Source organism: Macrotis lagotis, chromosome 7 (genome assembly GCF_037893015.1).
Source record: "Macrotis lagotis isolate mMagLag1 chromosome 7, bilby.v1.9.chrom.fasta, whole genome shotgun sequence".
NCBI lineage: Eukaryota > Metazoa > Chordata > Mammalia > Peramelemorphia > Peramelidae > Macrotis > Macrotis lagotis.
Genome location: NC_133664.1, coordinates 61,160,133 through 61,176,404, shown reverse-complemented (window position 1 = coordinate 61,176,404; position 16,272 = coordinate 61,160,133). Strand labels below are relative to the sequence as shown.

Sequence of the window (16,272 nt, the reverse complement as noted above, 5' to 3'; positions counted from 1 at the left end):
TCATATAGTGGATAGACCAATGAGATGGGAATCAGGAAGATCTGAGTTCAAATACAGCCTCAGACACTTACTAGTTGAGTGATCCTGGGCAAGTCACTTATGCCTGTTTGCCTCAGTTTCCTCATCTATCAAATTAGCTAAAAAAGGAAATGGTTCCTTCCATTTCAGTTTTTCTACTAAGAAAACCCTAAAATAAGGTCATGAAGAGTCAGAAATGACTGAAACAATTTAACAAAAATACCAAGATTAAAGTCCATGATTGTGCATTTAAAGTTTAGTCATTAAAGTTTAGTCGATTGTAGTCTGCAAAAGGAGAAAGAGAGAGCATGCACACAATTGAAATGGTGGATCCTTGAATTAGTATTGAAGAGTGAAAAATTCGGGTTGGCTAGGTTGTTCAGTGGGTAGAGCACCAGCCCCGGAGTCAGGAGTACCTGGATTCAAATCCAACCTCAGACACTTAATAATTCTAGCTGTGTGGCCTTGGGCAAGCCATTTAACCCCATTGCCTTGAAAAAAATCTAAAAAAACAAACAACAAAAAAAAAAGAATGAAAAATTCTCATCCCTAGGACAGTATCCTACCTCCCTACCCTTCCTAAGGTCTGAGTAAAAGAAGATAAAAATTAGTAGCAAGTCATCATATATGATTTTAATAACATCTCATGCTCTTGATCTCCACAGAACTTAGCCCAATATTGAATACACACCCACTAGGCACTTATATGAATGCTTTGACTAGAAAATATATTCTATCTCATTTTTAACATAATAGTACCATGAATGTGTGTGTGTGTGTGTGTGTGTGCATTATAGTCACAAAATAACCATCATTCCAAGCCAAGACATTCATTTGACAAGATACAAAGTCAATGCATTGTCCATGATTATGTGGTTTATGTATATTGTATGGCAACTGATTTTGTTACAGTGATAGAATTTAGCAACATGTCCTTATAAATTATTTCATTCTCTTTTTAAGTGAAAAAGATGACATCTTATAAAACTATATTTTTCTTAATTTTTTTTTTCTTTCAGAACAGAGGTGAATAGCTTTCAAGTTCACAGATAGACTTTTTTCAGCACTCAGGGATACTGTTATGGTCATAACTATTGCATTTGCTCAAGCTAACAAAAAATTCAATTTTTTTATTTTCCCCCCATTTTTTAGATTTTTTTTTTGCAAGACAATGGGGTTAAGTGACTTGCCCAAGGCCACACAACTAGGTAATTAGAAAGCATCTGAGGCCAGATTTGAACTCAGGTACTCCTGACTCCAGGGCCAGTACTCTATCCACTATACCACCTAGCCACCCCCATTTGTCCCTCTTTTCAAAGAGAACTATTACCCCCCCAACACAGATACACTAATTACAAATAAATCCCTTACACATTACTAGAGTGACTCATTTTGTTTCTATGAGGGAGAATCCTACATATAGAGGAGAATCTTTCATAATTTATCTGAAATAAGAGCAGCAAAAAATTTCAAGTCATCTTTCTACACGAGATTCCCATCTGAGTCCAATTTAGTAAAGCATTAGTTTTGTTCTTGATTTGATAGGATCAATATAATATGCATTCTTGAGTTTTTCCTAAGGGAAAATTACTTCTAGTTTTTTGGTCACAGTTTATAATTAACCTCATCTATAAAATGGATAAATATCATTTTATATTATGTGACTCATAGAATAACACTAAAGAAAGAATTCTAAACTTTGAAGATGAATGTTTAAGAAATTTCTGGTTAAAATGACAATATTAGGATGTTAGGAGCTCTTTAGGGAAAGTATACTAACTGTTCTAAGATTGATATTACAGCAGGCTGCTTGGAAAATATTTGCCTGTTGATACTGCAAGTATGTAGGTACACCACTTTATTATTTATGTTATTTATTTAATCCTATCTTAAAACTAGATTCCTTAATGTATGTTTTCACTTACTTTGGCATCTATACAAGAGGAGATTTCCATTGTCAGCTATCATTCAATCAAACTATCACTGAATATTCATTTAGTTTGCTAATAATATTACCTGGAAACTGTATGTATTTCTGCATCAAATATACAAGTCAATCAGGGATACTCCAGACCTTAGGATGTTCACATCTCCCAGAACTCAGATTAAGGGTGCCTAGGATTACAGAAGGGATGGATTGCCATAAGGATGGATCTAGAAAACAATGGATCTCTAGGACTCTAGTGTTTTAAAAGTCCAATATAAATAATTTCTGTATTTCAGAGGGTTCCAGAAGTTTCGATTCATTCTAGGACCACCACCCAGAGTTCCGGTTAGCTTGTGAGATATGATACAGATGCCCCAGAGTCCAGAATAACAAAGAAATGAATACATAAGCCAAAGACAAACCCAAAGACAGTCTTTCATCAGACTAGAAAAGTATTATATATATACAGACAACCTTCTGTGCTTCTCTAGAAAGCAGTAAATTAGGTATTATTTAATATGATCAGAGAATTAAGTTTAGATGCACAATGTAAATTGTAGAATGCTATATAAATGAGTACCAGGACAAGGAGATATATACTATAGACCAGAATTCAGCAAACTTTCAAAAACTATGCACCAATTGTCTTATCTTTTTGCCTTCCAATAGGTTGGAGAAACAACTGTGAAATAATAGGGAAAGTCCCAGATATGCTGCTAGGTGGCTAAATTGAATTCCGATTCTGACATCTGGCTTTTTGTCTTTGGGAAAGTACCTCTGTTTTCTTATCTACAAACATGCAATAATCATACTTCTACTTGTCTTAAGAGAGTTGTTTGTTTAGAGAAGTAAATGAATATTATATATATATATTATATATATATATATATAATATATATATATATATATATGTGGTTGTTGACTCTTGCAGAGTGGTCAAAAATTCTTATAAGCATGAGAGTAGCCAACTGCCTGCTTGCCAATGAAAATTAGCTCAACATATTTAACAATTTAACATTAGTGCCAAAAGTTTCTGGCACCTACTATAGTCTACTGTGTTACACATTACTATACCTATTTATATAGTTATTTAATACTATTATTTTAAATTCTTTTTGTGGTAGATTAAATTTTTAAAATTTACTCCTATCTCCATCTCTTGAACAGGTCAGTCCAACCACATGGTTTTTATAACTGGCAGACTTTTATAACTGTTTAAAAGATTTCAGTAGTTATTGGACTTCATTACTAAATAGCTACATATTTTGACGTTGAAGTTTTATTTTACTCCAGAACTGACTACAAATTATGTTTGTAATTATTATATGAGAAAATATAAAAATAAGTTTTAATGGAAATGATTTCCATATGGTTCTATTTTGTTATGTTGAATAAAGCAAAATTTAAATGATTAGCATATATATAATCTACCTTTTTAAACTAAGATTTTAGTTGATAAAATGAATATTTAAATATAATGCTTTTCTTCTAAGATACAAGGCATATATATATATAGTCTCTTTATTATTTTCTCAGAATCATTAAAGAGATTATCTAGATCTTTGCCTTGTCTAGGGCAAGAACATAACGGAATACACAAATGACTGATATTTCATAATAGTTTTAAAGTTTTTGAGACAATGCCTATCGCCCAGTTTACTTATTTTTCCTTTCTCGATCAATCCCCAATGCTTCTTATAGCTTCCCCCATATCCCTAGGTTAAATAGTAGAATGCTATAGTGCATGGATAGAGCACTGGGCTTTCTTTGAATCTAGAGCTGGATTTTTTTTTCAAATTAACTAATTGCATGACTCTAGGCAAGACACACACTTCTACTCAACCTCAGTCTCCTCATTCTAAGAGGCAGCCAGTAAGAAAATTCATAGAGGAACTCAGAATCAGGAAGACCAGAGTTTGAATCCTGCCTCAGACACTATCTCTGAACAAGTCACTTTAGGTTTCCTAATTTTTTTCCATTGTCAAAACAGGAAAAATAAACAATCCCTATCTCACAGGGTTGTTGGAAGGATAAAAATGAGCTTATGTATATATATATATATATAATATATATATATATATATATATATATATATATATGTATGTATGTATATATATATATATAATTCTTTGTAAATTTTAAAGAACTGTAGAAATGATAGCTATTTCCATTATTGTTGCTACCATTTTATTATCATTATCAATAGCACTTGCCTTACAGGGCTGCCACAAAATAGCTTAGGCTCAGTGAAATAATACAAAAAAAGGAAAAAATATTTATAAATTGCTTTGAAGAATTACACAAATAATGGTTATTATTAATAATATTAGTATTGGTGTAGCAGCTCCTATACCTATAATTTGAGTCCATGGGTTAGGTCCCATAGTGGGTTCTAAGGTTGTATTCTAAGATTTAATGTGTCCACCCCACAAAAATATGGCCCATAAGTTCCTACCAATGGATTTACCTTCAGTTATTAATCAGTTGGCACAAATGACTCAAAGTAAAAATTGTTACCAAAATGGACTAGCAAGAACCACGGTGGTAAAGTGTTCTTCCATATACAAAGACCATTTTCTCCCCAAAACACACATCAATGCAAAAAGTTGATACCATAAGGTGAATACTATGGCAGAGAAGTAGATACTTGAGGAACAACAGATGGCCAAGGCACTTTCAGTGCTTCTGGGTCCTGATGTTCTTTCCTCCTAAGTGCATCATCTCTCCTATGCAAATTGGTCCTCTGGGCTCCCTGGACCTACTACTCATCACACCTCAACCCTTAACTGCTAGGGCTCCCAATTCCAGCTCCAGTCTCAAGTGGTTTCTCTGGTCCTGCATTCTGATGGGCATATCATCTCCCACCAAACAATTTACTCCATTACAAGGTATCGCAAGTAAAGAGAAAGAGGGGTGGCTAGGTGGTGCAGTGGATAGAGCACCAGCCCTGCAGTCAAGAGGACCTGAGTTCAAATCCGACCTCAGACACTTAATAATTACCTAGCTGTGTGGCCTTGGGCAAGCCACTTAACCCCATTTGCCTTGCAAAAAAAAAAAAGTAAAGAGAAAGAAATCATTTCCTCCTTCTAGGCTTTGGAGTTGGTGCAAGGAAAAGTCAAAGAGCAATTATTTCTCAAGAGCTGGATACTTCAGACTATTGATAACAAAGTTATAGCTAAAAGAACTCGCGCTCTCTCTCCCTCTTTCCTTTTTCTTCGCTGCCACAGTTCCTCCTGCTTCTGTTAACTCCCTAAGAAAGCATCTTGCCTTTTAAAACCTTGACTGATCCTTCAGCCAACCAATGGTTAGGAATCCCATCCTAAAATGATATCAGCAAGTTGACTGAAGAACAGCTTTCCATTTCCTTTAAGGACTTAACACTTCATTGTCTCTGTTACTTGATCCCTTACATCCGGTAATTTCATCGGATGTTTCAAGAGGAGAGGGGAAAGAAGTGTGCAAAAACTCAACTGATGTATAAATTTTCCCATCTGCTGTAACAAACACATTTAGTGGGATGTGATTTCTCAAAGAGGAGTAAAAAATTTTTTCTGGAACAAGGGCAACTTGAAATAATGGGGCAACAATAAGAGGATAAAGAATTTTTGAGGACTTCTACAAATAATATATTAGTATATGAATAGTCCAAAAACATTTTAGCAATCTAGCAGTTAAAAAGTAATCTATCTTTAAAGTGTGCTTAATAACACTAAAAAGAATAAACAGATAAGGGAGACAATACATAAATGTATTCATATTAAATCAACCATTGTTATTATTCTCAGGTCACCCAAATATTGACAACAATGGAGGAGTTCCTTTGGACATATTTAACCAAAGAGGCAACTTTCTTTCTAGGATAGCTTTAAAATAGTTCAACCAAGAACTTTTGTCTCAAATTCAACATATCTAAAACTAAATATTTTGTCCTACAAATTGAATCTTTCCTTTAACTACTCTATTTTTTGCCTATAATATAATCATTTTCCAAATCACAAAAGCTTGAAACACAAGTTAATTGACTCACATTCCATATCTCTTAAGTGATGGTAATACTTTACATTCTTCTTACTGTAAAATTCTTTATTTTTTAGCCAATCACCTTGTTCATGTCCATATTATGTATGTGTCTCCACTGACCTAAGTGATCTCCAACTTTAATTCTTTAGAGATAATGGCATTCAGTGATTCAGTTTATGTAGCATCACTACGTAAAATTACATATCATATAATAATATCAATATGTGATATTTTTATTAAAATATAGACCTTTGTTTTTCAAGGAGAAGCTCAAGATCATTAAAAATTCTATACAATTTCCCAAAAGCAATCCTCCCTAATCTTTTCTCCTATACAATATGATCTATTTGCAGTGTATGGCCAAAATATATGCATTGATGGGGCCAATTTTATATCTACAGATTGTCTATTCAACTATAAATCATAATCTGGAAAATAAGTCTTTTATTTATTTGGGGTTTTTATTTGTTTTGTTTTCTAGGCCAAACTTCTGAATAATTATGGATTTCTTTTAGAAAGCTCTTCAATATCTTTGGATTAGATGCAAATAATATGGTATCATCCACAAACAAGAACATTGTGACCCCCCAAATATGATCAGCTTGTCATAATCCAAAAAAAAAGTAGCATATGGAGGACTTTGTCATCTATTAGGATTCTCTCTTCTATTTGCCACCTGCAAAGACAAATATCCAGGTGCAAATATCTTTGATGACCATATATGTTCCTTCATTTGATATATTGCTAATAACAGGGTTAGTGGCACTGTTACCTCAGTTATTGCTGAATCTTTCTTGGAAAGTTGTTTGATTTTGACAGATTATGGAAGATCCCCTATTTGAGAAAAGCATGCCTTCTCAATTTGTGGAATTTTCTCTACTGAAGCAATTGCTTTTTGATAGTCAAACAAAATTTATCTGGTATTTTATTTGCAAATATTTTGTATTTTCATATATTTCTATATTTATTCTGTATTTATACATATCTCCTATACAGACTTTAAGTTCTTTGAGGAAAGGGACTATTTCATTTTTTTCTTTGCATGTCCAGCCTAAGCATTTAATTAAAGCAGGTGAATTGATTCATTGTTATTGTTCAGTCATGTCAGACTCTTTGTGGCCCCATTTGAGGTTTTCTCAGTCAAGATACTGGAATGGTTTGCCATTTCCTCTTTCCATTTATTTTACAGATGAGGAAACTGAGACAAACAGGATTAGGTGACTTGCCTTGGGTCACACAGCTGGTAAGTATCTGAGGCCAGATCTGAACTCAGAAAGTTGAGTCTTTCAGACTTCGGGCCTAGCATTCTATTCATCTCGACAGCTAGGTGCTCTGCAAATTGGTTGGTCTGCTGTAAAATATCCTTTTTGAAAGTTGGCTTGTTCCCTTCTCATATTTTCACCCAAATTTTATTTTTAAAAAATAGAGAGATGGAGATAGTAGGCAAATGGGCTTGCAGTTATTGGCATTTTTTCTCAGTAATCTTTTCCCTGTAATGTTAATTTCAAATTTTTTACAAACCTTTGATATTCTCTCCACTATAAGGAACTATGAAAACTGGGCCTCAACACTGCCAAAATTATGTTGCCTCTATGTGTGATTGATTTAGTACATCTGCTCTTCTCATATTTATTTATTTTCCTTCATGAAATTTCATAAATGGCCCATGATGTTATGGTCTGAATATTATGATTCTATCAGCATTAAAGGATAAACATTCATGATATAAATCTTTAAAGATCTTTTCCACTCTAATCAAAGTTTGGAACTTAAAACCATGAAACCCTCTTGTATATTATATTCTATTCAAATATAGATTACATATGCATGCATATATATCCTCAACAAAATTACATTAAATTCTAAAATCTGCACATCATATTGGAACATTTTTCAGTGCATCCTGTTAAATAACCTCATCACAAAGAAAAATATCAACTATCTTTTTCATCCCATTTCCACAATTATAACAAAACTATGAAAAGGACTGTTTGAGGAATTTAATGCATTGTTATAAAACTTTCTTCTTTATACAATTAAATTTAATCCAATATGTCTCACAGTTTCCTTAAAATTTGGTAAAACCTAAATTTTTATCCTTCCTAATCCACTTAGAAAATTTCATCAATTTATTAACTGACTTATTGGCCTTTTCCTTTATTCTTGTGGTTTTATAGAATATAACTCAAATAATCAAAATTATTTCCTTTATTTGTGCAAAAGATTGAAAATGTTTTTAAAGCTTTTTCCAAAATAGGAAAAATTACTACACAAAATAATAAAACATCGGCTGGAGAAACATGATAGGTTGTTAAATAAAAAGTTTTGAGCAAGATCTGTGTGTGTGTGTGTGCTAATTTTAAGAATGATTTTAATGTTTGAAGTTTTAAAAACAAATAAACTTTATATGTCAAATTTAACTTAAATTCAAAACTAGTCTGATTAAAACAAACTTTTAAAAATTCATGAAACAAAGAAAATCAAATGTGAGAGTAAAAGTAAAAACAAATCATGCTATTTTAACATCACTAAGAATAAAGTGCTAATCTGGGACATGAGCTTCAAAGAGTAAAATGCTGTGTGTTGTTGTTATAAATAATTGTGATCCAGATGAAGAACAAATAATAGTCTACTCATGCATCTTTTTGCCTTTGTAGGGACTGTGGGCAGTCTGAATGACTATCAAATTGCATTATCTCTGATAAAGCAAACAACATCTTCCTAGGACCAATCCTTTAAGAGACAAATTAGTGAAATCTTCCCAAGTTAAGTGAATTTAGCCCAGAAAAAAAGTAAGATGTAGGATGAGGAATCCAACTTGGAATGAATAATATTACATGTTTTTACAAAATATGAATGCTTTACCCTTGACTTTTTTTTCCAAGATATTACAGGTTTGAGAACTCTATTGCTTGGCATAAAATTAAGTGTTTCAGTCGTTTTCAAATTACAGGACCCATTGGTAAAAATATCAAAAAGTAAATTATATTGGTTCAATTTTATTGGAGTTACTTTATTAATTTTTTTTAATTTCACTGTCTTGGGAGATAGCTAATACCATCAAAGCATCTCAAAAACATTAAAAGTTCTTATTGGGGGAAGTGAGAAAGGATGAAGGTTGGGAAATAGCTCTCTCCCATCAGAATATTCTTCATCCCATTATTTTTCGTTTATTCATTTTTTAATGAAAAAACAATCCTTGTAAACTCAAAGGATAGCAGGAGTGGTACCTTGTTTCCAGTGATCATCACTTTAAAGCGGCTGCTCAAATAAAGGAACCATTTCTAAGATCCTGAAGAGTCCTTGAGCAATCTGATTTTTTGGATTCAGAATTTTGAATTCAGCAAGAGAACATTTATACACAGTAACAACAACATTCTGAGTTATCAACTTTGATGTGTGCATCTCCTCTTAGCAGTTCAGAGAGCAGACAACCCTGGGAGACCTGTTATGAACACCACCATCCACATCCAGACAAGAAAAAAAAAACGTACAAAATCTGAATGATCTGTGATCTATGATCTGTGATCTCTTTTTAAGAAGTTTCTCTTTTGCTTTTACTTTCTATCCCATGGTTTTCCTTTCTTTTCCCTTAGTCCTAATTCCTCATATAGAAAATGACTAAAACATAAGCATCCAAACACAAATGTACATGTACACTGTTCACTAGAATGTTTGCAACTAAGAGGAGGTGGGATAGGAAGGAAGAGTGAAAGAAAATTGTGTAACTTATAAATATGTATATGGATGAATGTTGAAAAACTTTCATAATATGTAATTGAAAAATAATATCAATTCAAAATAAAAATTTTTTAAAAGAATTTTTATTTCAGATCTTGACTGTGGTATAACTTATCTGGGGCCTCAGATTAGTCCGTTGTCTTCTCTAAGATTCAGTTTTCATATTTATAAAATAAGGGCAAGAGCCATTGCACACCCCACATCACATGGTTGTTTTGGGAAAAAGCACTTTATAAATGTCATCTATGTTGCAATTATCATGCCAAGCACAATGAATAGTTGTGATATTGCTTTATTGCCACCCCTAACAGCACTTAGATTACAAAATAGACATTCGACAAATATTTGTTAATTTGGTTTTATTTATTTGGACAGTCTAGACGGCCGATCCATATAAATTAGATTGAGGGGGGTAGATTACTTTGTCCTAAATGCAAGCTTTATTTTCCTTTTTAAATTTATTTTCAGGGGAGAAACTTCTCTAAGCAGTTTCCTTAATGTACCTTTAGCTTATTTTTAGTTAAATACAGGTTCTAAAAGTCATAATGATGTTTCCTTACTCTCAAGTCTCCTATACAAATTGTGTTCATCAGATTTTCAATGAACTTTATTATTTTATGTTAAGTTTGAAGTATAAAATAAAGTCTTATTTTTAAAGATATCCCCTGCTTTCCCTCTAATAAGTGCACAAAAATTTACTCCCTATTAATAAGTGGTTTTAAAAGAATTCTCCCGAAGTTTTTATTAGTTTAAATTTAGAAGGACCACCAAACATTCATGAATATGGCCTTGTATGCCAACATGCTAGGAAACATATACCTTATTTTTCACTTTTTGTATGAACTAGCTACTCCCACTTTCAGAAATTAGTCTACATGATAATACACTATCTTTACTGATTACTAATTTCTTAGAGAGGTACAGTACTATGATTAGATGAAAATGAAAAATTCAAAGAAAGTTAGTGAAAGAAATACTAGAGACTCATACTTCACAAACGTATATAATTAAGAGTTTTTTGTTCACATGATAATATAGGAATAAAGCTTTGCAAACTCCTTTAAGTGGTGATGTGGGAGTTATTTTTGTTAAAATATTATTGAATACATATTATTGGGGCTTTCAGACTTATTAATCACACGCACAAAGCAAAAACACACCAAAAAAAAGCAAAAATTCCAATTTTACTGTCATCAAATGAAGGATTTTAATTATAGGGATAAGGATTGAACCTGTGATTTCATTGATAGAGAGAATGCCCAAGGTCTATCAATTCCTTCTCTGAAACTTCTAGTCTCAGAAAGTTGCCTATGAAAGTTCAACTGATTTGACCAGGGTCAAACTCCCTAAGAGTACAAGAAGTAAAACTTTGGACTGAGGTCTTCCTCATACCCAAGTTCTCATTCTTTCTGGTATATCACAGTGCTTTTCAATTAAGTACACTTATTACAAATAGTAACATATTTATAAAATAATTTGAATTACAAGATGCATTTCTCATAGCAACCCTAAGAGGGAGGTCATGAAAACAATTTCTCCAGTGTCATGTATTTAGTAAATTTGAAGTTAGCCTAATAGGAAAGTACTCTACTACATTCCATTGCCTCTTACAGAAAGTTCAATGTTCTTTATACATTTTCAACCAGAGTTACTGCTTTGAAAATTTCAAAACCAGGAAAAAAAAAAACAGTTCTATCATGATACTTCAGAAACACATATGAAATTAGAATTCTTTAATGACTATTTTCCATTTTTAGATTTTTTAGTTATAAATTACATTGATTTTATTTTAAAACCTCAAAAAATCTGTGGATGTGTTTATCAAAATAATTTAAATTATTCAATTAAATTCAATTTAAATGATTTTTATTAGTAACACCAAAAATTTTTATTGGTGAGGCACCATGACTGTGGGAAGCAACTCCAAGAGTCAAGTGAAGCTTGAAATTTTAAGTTAAAAGTACTTACTTTACTTAAATAAAAAGACTGCAAAAAAAATTAAGTAATTCTGTCAACTAATCCTGATAAAAGTTTCTATAACAAGAACTTGGGCTTTTAAGACTAATTAAACAAATAAAAATAGAATGTTTTCTTCATTAATTTTAAATTCAAAGTATTAAAATTGGCACTCATCTGTAGAAGATAAGCACTTCAGAAAAACTCAAGTACATTCTAAGAATACAAGAAATATAAGTCAATAGCATTTCATTTGGAAACAATTTTAAAAAATGAATTTTATTCTTTTCTCTATCAGAATAAGTAAATCTTGAAGAAGTAAAAGGTGACAATTATTTGGTGTTATATTTGTCACAGATACACTATAAACTCCTTGGCCTAACCATTTGAATTCACTAAACTCTGTAATAACCTATTACATCCTATCTTACATATTTTTGAGCCTGTTATTAGCCAAAGGCAATCTATCTTTACCACATAAGAGGCATATAAAGGCATAACATACCTCAAAAGGTGTTCATGTATTTATTACTATGAATCTTATTTAAAATCATAATATTTAATCACTTCCTCCTTTAGTATACCACTTCAGTAAATTTTGAATTGACCCTTCAGGAAGGCATTCTACTATATTCCATTGCCTCTTACAAAAAGTTCAGTGTTCTTTATATATTTCCAATCTGAGTTGCCACTTTGAAAATTTCAAAAATAGGGGGAAAGTCTATCATGGTATCTCAGTAGAAAATGCATAAGGATTTAAATAATAACAATTAGTATAATAACTATTTTCCATTTTTAGATTTTAGTTATAAAATCCAGATACTTCCTTATTTACAAAACAGGTTAAGTATACATAGTACTTTTTCCTAAATTAGCTTTCATTCATAAGTGGCCATACCCAAAAGCTCTGGAAGTACCATTGAATAAAATGGTTGGAAACTAAATTACATTCAAATAAGCCAATGTGTGTCTGTAAAAATTTAAATCCAACAGTCAACAACCCTTTATTGTGCAGATCTTCTGCAGTCTGGCACAAAGAGGGATACAAAAGCAATAGAAGTTACTCCCCCTCCAAACTACCCCACCCCATCCCATCCCCTCCCCTCCAACCTCTACCGCAGCTTACATTCTGCTTGGAGAAACAAAGCTAACACTGGAGACAAGGGACAAAAGATTTTAATGCAGAACTCTCCAAGTCTTGCCTTCAGGTGACTCAATTGAGAACAAAACACAAATGTGCCGGGCATTATCTAAGGGGAGAGGAGGAATGGTAACTAACTCTCGCCCCTAAAGAAACACACAGTGATTATAAAATTTTCAAAGCTTCTCACATTATCAATTTTTTCTCCAACCTCTTTTCAGAAAAAAAAAATGTTTTAACTAGAAATATTCCTAAAAGAAAGACACAGCTTTTTTCAACTATTAGAGTCATCTCTACGGAAAAGCAAGGTGATGCCAGTGAGATTATCTTTAGTTTAGAGGAGTATAAGAACAAGCTTGTCTGCCACCATATCTCTCAAAATTTTAATATCCAATAACCAAAACTTTGAAGAGAACTATAGATTCTGTCCCATAGTCTATAGTCTATGGTTTCCAAAATAGTAATATGGGAAAGGGAAAGGAAGATGGAATAATGCCAGAATCTCACTGGACTTACTCTTTATTCTATTTGGAATCTTTTAGAGTGAATGTCCTTTTTTTTTTCTTCTTTCAAAAAAGAAGATAACTAAGAGATCAACTACATTGGAATATCTTTGCTGAGAAAAGTCAAAGACGGTCAAAGGCAAAAAGACTGGTGAGTTCAAATACATTCTAAATATCTAATCTGGGTAGTTGTGATTCCTTCAAATTCACTTACGGCCTTGACTCGACCTGCGCCATCGGGTCAAGCCTGAAAGTAGCGCTCTCCAAAGTCCACCTGGATCTAACCGGATTTTAAAAATATGGAATTCCTGTTTCTGCGAGTGCAAATTTTTGGAATCCCTCAGCCCAGTAGGCAAGAATTATTGGGGAATTTTAGAGGCAACTTTCTACCTACACAGTTCACAGAGAGAGAGAGAGAGAGAGAGAGAGAGAGAGAGAGAGAGAGAGAGAGAGAGAGAGAGAGAAGAAAGAAAGCAAGCAGGGCAGGTAAATGGGGCACGATCCAATCTCAAAATGACATCAGTGGAGGATACTTGAGGATTGGGATGATGTAATGAGTAACCTCACCCGCATTTTGCAGTGTCTCGATGTTTTGAGGTCTGGTCGCCAACTCTGCCACCATCTGCACAAACTGAGTTCGAGCTTTCTGGTACTGTTCGAACACTGCAAGAGAGCAAGAGTGAGGTGCTGGGGATTTAGGGGCCCAAGAGTACCTCCAGACGGGATGCCTAACCCTCTCTTTTCCTTCTTTGTCAACTTTTCTTCTTGCCCCAGTCCCACTCTCCTTCCTCCGCTACTTTTTCTCAACTCTCTAGGCCCTTCCAAAAGGTTTTCAACCTCTCACGACCCCTCCCCCCAACTTTTTCCTAGCCCTGTCCTAAGCCCTTCCCCACATTTTCCCCTGTCTCCAGCCCGCCCCTCATTTTTTCCCTATCCCTGCCCCAGTTCCACCCTCCCATCTTTCTCCGATGGCCACCTCCCATCTCTCCAGGGATCTCTTCCTGCATCCCGTGCAGTCCCTCCATCCTTCTCCATTTACCTCGTCTTCTTCCTCCCAACACCCCCCCAAAAAGACTTCTTCCTACCCTCCTGCCGCAAGCCTCCCCACACTTTCTCTCATCTCTCTTTTACCCCTACATCTTGCCTGCACCCGTTGCACAGGCCCTGGAGGTTAGGACCCCCCCCCCCCATCGGTCCTCTACCACAAATAGCAGCCCTCAGGTGGGGTCTACCTTGGAGCACCTGCCTCTGGCTCATGGTTCTCTTCCCGTCGCTTCAACGGCTGCCCGGCTCCTCTTTTCCCGGACCCCAGGCTCTGTCCACACAGCCCCGGACAAAACGGACGAGTTTGTGTACTCCAGTCTCCGAGGCAACCGGCCGGAAACGGAACACCCTGGGCCTTAGGAGCAATTCGGGGCCAGTGTGGGCTTTGACGTCACAGAAGAGACTCCTTTTCGTCCCTCACCCCGATCCCCCAAAGCCATGGATGGGGAGCTCGTCCGCGGCAAGCTTCGTGCCATTTCAGTAGCCTTAGAAGCTCGGGCCCACCCTGCCCTGGACACTAGAAAGAAAAGCAACTTCATTCAAGGGGGAACTCCACTGTCTGCACTTTACCTAGGAAGTCACGACTGAAAGGGCAAAGATTTCCTCCAGATCTGCTAGAATGAGTTAGGCAAAAGAGGGAGAAAGAAATCAGTCACTGAGGGATGTCCCTCCCGGAGCCCAGAAAGAGGCGTGGAGAGACCGAGGGTGGCCATCAGTTAGAGGGTTTCCTGCAAAATAGAACCAAAGCTTAGCCGGGATTTCCTGGCTGCTGCATCCAAATTAAATCAACCGGGGGGGAAGCCCCCTGTGACTCTGAAAACTCATATTGAAGGAAGGTGATAACTGAGCTAGAGTGTTAAGAGTTAAGAGTGAGGCTCAGTAGACTGATCCAAGGGATTTTCATCCATGCCTCTAAGCTATTTAGCAATTACTTTTTTAAGAACGTGGAATTCCATTTGCCAAAGTCGGTTGGCACCTGTTCCGCAATTTATATTTCTAATGAGCTGGTTTTTAAGTGACTTCCTTCATATCGTACAGTCACTATGCCAGTATGCCAGTTGGACTTGAACTCAGGTCATTATGACTCTGAGGCCAACTTTTTAAGCCAAGTTACCTCTCTTCTAACGACTTAGTAGAGCTAATTTAATATTCTCCACTCAATTTAGAGAAACTTTTATAAGCCCAGTTCCTTGAAGGTCAAAGGAATTGGTTTATATTCTTAGAGAAATCATATGGAAGATAGGCTTCCTTTTTAAAATGTTTGTATTTTCCAAGAGACAAGATTTTTCCAAGACAAGATCACAAGGTGGAGTTCAATAACTAACCTGGACTTCCATGACTTGCTTCTACTAACCTTTTAAATATACTATTTTCTCATTTTTAATATTCCTTCTTCACTCCTGATTTTGTATAACTCTTATAAAAGAGGATGATGAAGAAAAAGGTCCAAATCCTTCTTTAAAGAATGTCTTTATTCAATCATTTTGCCAAGTTAATCTTATGTAAGACTTCTTTAGTTCAAATAACCTCAACTCTTAACTCTAATTTTTTAAGAAGGAAAAAGGCAACCTGTAGGTTGCCTTGACCCCCCCCAAAACAATCTTGCAAATATTTTATTGAGAAGATGAATTCTTAAAGCAGATAGTTTTTGTAGGTACCAAATATTTCCAGTGATAATTCTGCCTGTTATGAAATCTGTAGCCTCAGTTGTCTTGAAGTGCAGATATAGGATGTAGGAAGTATCTGGATATTTCTTTAGAAAGGGAGCTAATTTTTTTCCCCTTTTCACCCTTTATATTTGGAATAAGGCTATCTTGAAGATCACTGACATCTCTTCTCTGACCTAGAGAGACATGGAGATTGTGTGCAGTCCTTAAGGGGGTATGGTAAGTGGACTGACATCAGAAAACAGGGAAGGGGGT

The 16,272-nt window shown here is 34.7% G+C and overlaps 1 protein-coding gene across 1 annotated transcript in view; it reads right to left on the bottom strand.

Annotated features, from left to right (window-relative positions):
• The window catches only part of SPAG6 (sperm associated antigen 6), an 85,193-nt gene extending 70,483 nt beyond the window's left edge, over positions 1-14,710 (bottom strand). The window contains exons 1-2 of the mRNA XM_074192977.1: positions 14,539-14,710; positions 13,874-13,969 (exon numbers count right to left, since the gene is read on the bottom strand). Of these exons, the coding sequence (XP_074049078.1) occupies positions 13,874-13,969; positions 14,539-14,563 (121 nt within the window). The 5' untranslated portion in view covers positions 14,564-14,710. The remainder of the gene's footprint in view (positions 1-13,873; positions 13,970-14,538) is intronic.
• Positions 14,711-16,272: the final 1,562 nt, after the last annotated feature.